Source organism: Physeter macrocephalus, chromosome 11 (genome assembly GCF_002837175.3).
Source record: "Physeter macrocephalus isolate SW-GA chromosome 11, ASM283717v5, whole genome shotgun sequence".
Lineage (NCBI taxonomy): Eukaryota > Metazoa > Chordata > Mammalia > Artiodactyla > Physeteridae > Physeter > Physeter macrocephalus.
Genome location: NC_041224.1, coordinates 127536168 through 127544513, shown reverse-complemented (window position 1 = coordinate 127544513; position 8346 = coordinate 127536168). Strand labels below are relative to the sequence as shown.

The 8346-nt window shown below is 34.5% G+C and overlaps 1 protein-coding gene across 1 annotated transcript in view; it reads right to left on the bottom strand.

Annotated features, from left to right (window-relative positions):
- Positions 1 to 287: 287 nt before the first annotated feature.
- Positions 288 to 8346, bottom strand: part of DORIP1 (dopamine receptor interacting protein 1) — a 9755-nt gene continuing 1696 nt past the window's right edge. Inside the window, exons 2-5 of the mRNA XM_007112786.3 lie at positions 6701 to 7225; positions 4454 to 4543; positions 3113 to 3247; positions 288 to 2279 (exon numbers count right to left, since the gene is read on the bottom strand). Of these exons, the coding sequence (XP_007112848.1) occupies positions 2096 to 2279; positions 3113 to 3247; positions 4454 to 4543; positions 6701 to 7224 (933 nt within the window). The 5' untranslated portion in view covers position 7225 and the 3' untranslated portion in view covers positions 288 to 2095. The remainder of the gene's footprint in view (positions 2280 to 3112; positions 3248 to 4453; positions 4544 to 6700; positions 7226 to 8346) is intronic.

Sequence of the window (8346 nt, the reverse complement as noted above, 5' to 3'; positions counted from 1 at the left end):
CTTAAATTTCATTACACATTAATTCCGTTACTGATATGAGCTACTGTTTAAGTAATTTTTAAAAAGATCTGAAAAGGTCATTAATAATAGAGAATCTAGGAGACTTGCCTGTACATGAAAGAGGTAGAAAAAATATTTTTTATTAGCATGTTCAAGGTAGTCAAGATATTAACAAACATTTTAATCCTCACAACAACCCTGTGAGGTAGGTAAGTCATTGTTTCGTGACAAACTAGTATTATTCCAAATAAAGTGCAATTCATGAAAGAATAAATCTGCATCAGGAATAATTTTGTTAATGATACCATTTATGTATATGCTAATATTTGTGTTTTTGTATACTTTGATTCATGCAGTTGATTCATGCAGTAAGGTGTCCCCAGAAAAGTTTACTATAAATCAAATCCTTTTTAAATACATGTGGGAACAATTTAAATAAACTCTGGGGTGAATTTTTTAAATAAAATAGATCACTATTTTGAGCAAATACTATGAATGCTCCTTTTTTACACAAAATAAAAAGGCATCCTCATCAACGTTGCACTCACATTTATTCATTCTTCAGTAAGTTATCTCAACATGGCACCAATGCAATGTAAGACTTAATTTATTGAATTAAACCTTAGCAATTTGGTATATGGCAGTGAACTGTGTTGCTGTGTAGAAATCTCCAAATATATTGCGCTCAATCTCATCCCCAAACCTAGGATGGACTATTTATTGAAAACACTAAAATAAATGATGATAGATTTCAAAAAGTATTTTCCCTTGAGAACACTACTTATTTTTTTCCTTTAAATTGCAAAAGGAAAAGAGATCTTAGGGTCTTTGAAAAGAAATATAATATTCTGATAACTATAAACTTCTGGTGATTTATATTACAAATCAAAGAAAGCCTCATGCTATCAATTTACTACTTATAAGGGAGCACACAGATGTTATCCCCAAAATTTACGTATTTTTTCCTCTGTGCCAATATGACTTACTAGGAAGAGAAATACAGTTGACCTTTGAACAACAGGGGTTTGAACTGTGTGGGTCCACTTATACGTGTATTTTTTTCAATAAATACGTACTACAGTACTACATGATCCGAGGTTGTTTTAATCTGAGGATGTGGAACCACAGATATGGAGGGATGACTGTAAAGTTACATGGGGATTTTAGACTGTGTGGGGGGGTCAGGGCCCCAGCCCCCGAGTTGTTCAAGGGTCAACTGTATTTCCAGGCACCCATTTTCTCTTAAGTCCATATTTAAAGTACATTTCCATTATTCATCCAACATTAGTAAACATACAGTTTGCCTAACATTTTTTTTATAATTGTCTTATCTGCAAAATAAACTTTTACTAGAGAACTCCTATTACATTTAATTTAAACATTTAGATTAGTTATATAATTTATCTGTAACAATAACTTTAAGTTTGGGAGCTTAGTTAACAGTTAAAATCCACTGGTAGGTTTTTAATACTTTAACAAGTGGTTAAAGTAATTTACCATTACAAAGAAATAACTGAAGTCCAGAAAAACATTCTCACAAAAGTATTTTAAAAAACTGTTGCAGGAACATTAGGCAAATCAACAGGTAAAATAGACTAAGCCATCTATAAGTTGTACATTCAAATCCATACTAGATCCAGTAGTGCACTTTGGATTATACTGAGGTAGGGCAAATAAACACAGTCAGATACATTTTGAACTGTTAAATTTATATAAACTGAAAATTGACTTATACCCAGGTTTTATTTGGATATCCAAAAAGAAAAACTGAGAATTCAAATGATGAAGTATTTTCTCGGATTCAAAGACAGAACTGTAAAAAACCTTTGAGGTACATATACAAAGGCTACAAGATATATTTTATTTCAACATAAAATATGCTTGTATAAAAATAACCTGGGATATAGAAAAAAGAAATACAAACATTTTTGCATAGATTCCCTATATACCTGGGGCTAAACACTAGATAATACACCTCTGAAACTAATATAGCTGAACTATTTCCTTGGATACCAAGTATATACAAAATAAAAGCCCTTCATCTGGGGGAGCATGGGCAGGAGGGAAAACAATTTAATTTAGCATCAGCCTATATTTATTTCTCTGTTGCTCGAATATAAACTAATGATGACAAGAGGAGAAACTCTGGGGGTTTATTTAACAAAATTAAATTCACATTTCTGAGGCCATCATAGTGCATCCAATGTCCATCAATTTGAAAAGCTGCAGAATAATGATGTTCCTCTTTATTAAACAGTGTGGCACCTTCCAACAAATACCTGCAAATTAAATGACAAAGTGTAGCAGAAAATCACAATACTTTGTTCTTGAGAAAAACATTCCCTAAATTCTTAACTAATAAAAAACTGAGATTATTTGCATTCTATTCTCTGTAAAAGATATCCATCTGTAAAAATCATGTATTATAATTGGTAATTTGGAGAAAGATGTTTAAGAACTTTAAAAATTGATATAATTTAAGAATTTTTAAAAGCATATTTTAACAGATTAACCCATAATCTGCATGGTTCTGTTATATAAGAGAAAACACACACAAGAAAATTTTTAAGGCAAAACGTTAAAAAAACACTGTATGTCCTAATTTGTATGCAGATATCTTAAACTAATGTTGACAGTAACATTTTATGTTTAAATGATGACCTCATACTATACACTACTTTGACTTGAAATACAAGTAAAATAGCCAACCAGAATTTACTGACTATTTACTATGTCTCAGGTACTAAACACTTCACATGTGCTATCTTATTAAATCCTCACAATAATGGCACCGGATAGATACTGTTATCTTTCTTCAATAGATAAGAAAACTGATGTGTAAACTGGTTGTTACTGGCTCAAGGTCACATAGCTTATAAGGTAGGGCTATTCCATAGTCTAAGCACCTAACCACTATGCATACTGCCAGCAATGACTCCCTGCAGTAGATTCTGACCTTATCCAGGATACATAAATTTAGAGACAGCTATGACTTTTCCAACGATATGTATTTCCCTTAAGGGCTACTCAAAATCATGATAGAATAGCAGAAAAATATAGAAATAAATTTATTTTTTACTCGTTTTATAAAACAAACAAAAAAAACACATACTTGTGATCAGATAAATCCAAGTAATAGGGTACATATGCCAGATCTTCAGATTTCCAATGCTGCATATTTAAGACAACAAAAGGGGGTGCCCCGTGGCAGAACACTCGTTGGGAAAATTCCCTTAAGCCACCACACCTAAAATTGAAAATAGGCATGAACTTTACTACACTTGAGACAAAGCTGCCTTTTAACACTCTGGGTTGCCTTTACTGCATAATTTCATAATAAGCATAATTATCTATTTTAGGTATGGGTATATATCAACAGTATGGCTATATTAATACCTTATATGCCTAATTCCCAGAGTTAATAAACTTTGAGATTCTCTATATAGGAAATGATACTTTTAAAACTCCAGGAAAGGCTAGCTATGTTTATCTAAGCTTATAAAAACATGTATCTTTTAGACTGATAGAAAAGTTTTTATTTGTAAATACATTTTTCTTTCTCTAGGCTGGTTTCAAACGGGAATAATGGCAGAGAGGGGAATAAGATGACTCTTACAGTCTTCTTTAGACTGGATGAAATTCCCTAATTGCTTCCTTTTGCCATTAGGATGAAGCAAATTCTGTTTTCTTAGTAGTATCAGGTATTAAGCATATGGATCAGAATAAAACAAACACAATTATACAGTAAAATCTCGATTAACCGGAATGCTCAGGGCACAGTATTTTGGTTAAAAAACACTGACTGAACTAAGTTACCAGAAAACCATTTTGTTTCAGTATTTGTTGCAAAAATACACTAGTTCACTTTCTGGACTTAAGTACAATTAACTGAAGGTATTTTATTCTTTCCTTCTTTTGTGATTAATTAGGTGTAGGATCACCCTTTCTAAATATTAATTCTCATTGCACAATACTGTAGATATAAAAATTGTTGAGACTGGGATGAATATGTTCTGCCCCTTTGGATTTCCTTTTTCTTTTCTTTTCTTTTTTTTTTTAACCACGTTGAACTTTTTGGTTGTCATTTACCTCTTTCTCCTAAATGAGGAGTGCAGAAAAAAATCCAGTTAATTGAGGGTCCCGATTAGCTGGGTTCCGGTTAACCAAGGTTTTATTGTACCTACTCAGCAGTGGGGAAAAAAAGAAAAGGCATTTGCTTTGTATTCATCAAGTAACTGTAGTATTATATTCTATATAGTGATATTGATAATGACAACACAGCATAAAATGGCATAGTAAACTAGAAGGTGTTAAGATTCCAAAACTATTAGGCTTTCTAAATACTTATGAGTTGCTATTTCATAAAATATTAACATCAAAGAACATACCAGTCCAGGTTTCTTTATAAAAAACATACAAATACTTTCATCTTAAGTGTCTATCATACACTCACCCACACTCTTCACACAGTTCAATCCTGGAACAGAATAACTCATCCACAGCCAGTCGTATCAAGTTTCCATGTGGAATTTCTTGGGGAGGACTACAACAATTGCAAAATGCATGTAAGAACTGCTTCAATATTTTACATGTAAATACATTATTAGGATAACAAATTTTACAGGTCATTCATTATTAGCAAACCACATATCAAAGTATAACCTCTGTTATTCATCTTTGTATTTCTTATAGACAGTATAGAAACCAGTTGAACTTAATAAACATTAATGCATGAAGCTTTCAAGAAACATTAAATCTTTCTGTAAACTGATCCTGAAACATGCAGTTGTTACTTTAAAAATTTCCGAGAGGATTCAATAGAGTGGATTCTGGTCTTGACGGAAGAAAGCAGGACCCAGAATTAGGAGAGTAGCTGCTTAGTTACCTGACTCAATGCAAGTTACAGCCATTGTTGGCCTCAGTTTCCTGAGTTGTTAAAAAAAATTTTTTTCCCTACACACTTCAGAGGTTGTTTTAAACATAGGATTAAAAAACAGGCAAAAGGGGGCTTCCCTAGTGGCGCAGTGGTTGAGAATATTCCTGCCAATGCAGGGGACACAGGTTCGAGCCCTGGTCTGGGAAGATCCCACATGCCGCGGAGAAACTAGGCCTGTGAGCCACAGCTACTGAGCCTGCGCGTCTGGAGCCTGTGCTCCGCAACAAGAGAGGCCGCGATAGTGAGAGGCCCGCGCACCGCGATGAAGAGTGGCCCCCCGCTTGCCGCAACTAGAGAAAGCCCTCGCTCAGAAATGAAGACCCAACACAGCCAAAAATAAATATAAAAATAAATAAATAAATTTAAAAAAAAAACAGGCAAAAGACTTAAAAAGTTATATAGAGTATAATGAAAAATATTTTATTGAGAAGCATAAAATACTAGTATTAATATAGGATTGTAAATATTTCATTATAGTTTCAAAAGATATACATATAAAAAGATACTAGTTTTTTAAAAACAAGGCAAATTTCTGAAACACTTTTTTTAGTCCATTATGATTTAGAGTAACAATTTTTTCCCCTGATGGAGATTTCAAAACCAACATCATCATATCAGCAATACAGGAAAATGGACAAAGTGTATTTCAGAACAAGAGAGACATTAATTAGTAGACCCTAAAAATAATAACGTATCTTCAGCTTTCCCTAAGTAGCATGATGTTATAATACAGTATTAAACTAAATACGCTATACAGAAAATGTGAATTTAATAAGTTCAGGTATGTGACATACCTGAACATACCCTTCCCAAAAGGGAGCAAATCTATTAGGCTGTTTTTCTGGACCACAGGGCCAAGTAGGCTTTCTGACAACAATGTGTTTGGTTCTGTTTTTCTGGACCATAGGGCCAAGTATGCTTTCTGACAACAATGTGTTTGGGTCTGTTTTCGTGGACCACAGGGCCAAGTAGGCCTTCTGACAGCAATGTGTTTGGGTCTGTTTTTCTGTCCTTTTTTTTTTTTTTTTTTTTCCCACTGGCAATTATCCCTTTTCTTGCTCATGCATGTCCCCTGGGGGCATTAATGTTTCCCAATACTCCACTAGGGCTTGCCAGTTTGGCCTTCCTCCCTGTCATTTACCAGCTTGGAGGTCTTTCTTCTCTCCGAAAGCCAAAAATACTCAGCAAGCTATCAGAACCTTTCCTAGCCAATGAAAAATTCCTCACATCCAGGTCCTCTTCAGGTATTAACATTCCAAGTTTGGGGTTCCTGTCTCTAATTATGCCCTGGCCATGACATGGAGTACTTTCAATCTTCCTGTTCATGTAGAACTAGCCTACCTTACAGAGATCCATTCAGAGTGAAACATCCCAATATAGTATTAAGTGTTGTTTAAGAGGCTAAATTTGTGACACAAGGAATTAGCTATCTTCACAGTCATATTAGTAAATTCTGAGCAAGAGGAAAACATTTTGCATACTGAATAGTTCATTACTTTGCAAGTGAAATAGTTATCAATTGGTTTTGTAAAGTAAATTCTGAGATGTTCGGATGTAATAGAAGTTACATTTTTGTCATGGGACCTAATAAAGTCTTGCATTTGCATGGTTGCTTTATGTGTAAGCTGTTACACAGGTCTGTACTTTAAGAAGTACTTTGACTATATCTATCTACCTACCTCCCTATCTCTCTATATATCATTCATTATAAAAAAGTATACTATTTTTGCTTAAAGTGACAAAACAGACTTTAGAGCAACTTACTTTATATTAATTGTGCGCTGCTGATCTTCCTGCACTCGAGTTGGGCATCGCCAGTTGGAACAGTAACTCTCTTGTATGGTCGACATGAGGTTTTCAAGATTTTTTGTAAAATTATCATGCTCATTCCCAAACAAATCAATTATTAATGAAGCTTTATGAACTTCAGATTTGTATTGCTGTTTTTCCATTTTGTCCCAAATCCAAAGTAGCTTCACAGTTGTAAAACTGTAGGTGTCCATTAAATAAAGAAAACAGTCTATAAATTCTCTACCTAAATGAAGAGAGAGTTCCCTGGGGAAATTTTCATTTTCATTAAGAATAACATACAATAACATCAAGAATCCATCTATGGTGCAGGTATTTTTCAGTCTTATTTCAACATAGAGTGGTGTACAGGATACTGCTTTGCGGCCAGCTTTGATAGTAAAAACACCTCCCCAAGGAAGAACAGGCCTCCAGAATGAGCGATCTTGGTTATAGTTATTTTTAATTGATGCTTTGATCTCTTCAAACAGTGTCTTCATCCTGCATTTTAAAAGTTTAAGATAGTACTTGTAAATTTAACTTTATATTTTAAATGCATGAGATATGTTTAAATGAAAATAAAGGTATCTAAAGATTCTAATTAAATTTGGTTAGATGGACCCCCAATGTAACAAAAAATTTAAAACAACTCAAGCTATGAGCCATTTTTTGGCAAACTGCATGGTCTCTGGAAAGACCATTTAAGAAGCTGCAACCTTTTCTTGAGGTACAGAATGGTCACTTGATAGGCCTTTATATTAATTATATTGCAGATTTTATCAGTCATAGAGGAAAACCCTGTAATAAAAAAATCCTAGGGGCTTCCCTGGTGGCGCAGTGGTTGCGCGTCCGCCTGCCGATGCAGGGGAACCGGGTTCGCGCCCCGGTCTGGGAGGATCCCACATGCCGCGGAGCGGCTGGGCCCGTGAGCCATGGCCGCTGAGCCTGCGCGTCCGGAGCCTGTGCTCCGCAATGGGAGAGGCCACAGCACAGGGAGGCCCGCATACCACAAAAAAAAAAAAAAAAAAAAATCCTAAATAAAAATAAAACTATTTAAAGATACAGTCTAACTTTGGTTGGGTGTATTCCTAATGTAAACCTCTTCCTCCCCTCAAAAATATAAGCTGTACTTCATTTTCTTGATATGTGTGGTTCCACTTATGAAATTGATAATGGAATTCTTTGTTGGGCTACAGAATAATGACCAACTGGCTTTGAAAGACAACATATGAAGAGTAATTGTGAGAACTTAATTGAATAGTAGCACAGCTAAAACAAAAATCATTTCTATGCACTTTGGGATTTTTACTTGAAATTTAGGACCATGCTAGATATCCTATAATTTTAACTACAGAGGTCATGCTGGGAAGAGCTGATTCAGAACTTGATAATTATCTTGATTCCTCCCTGCATGTTTTGGGAATGAACTGAGGTGTCCTCCCTATTTAAACTGGTACCTATCTTTCCTCCAACCTTGAGGATAGCTAAGCACTTGGTTTTAACGTCATTGACAGTATTCTAATAAACATGTTGGTGTCATATGTATGTTATATAAAGCAAAATTGAAAAAAATTAAAGAATGAGGTCCTAATGAAACTGAATTGAAAAAACTGCTTTACTTT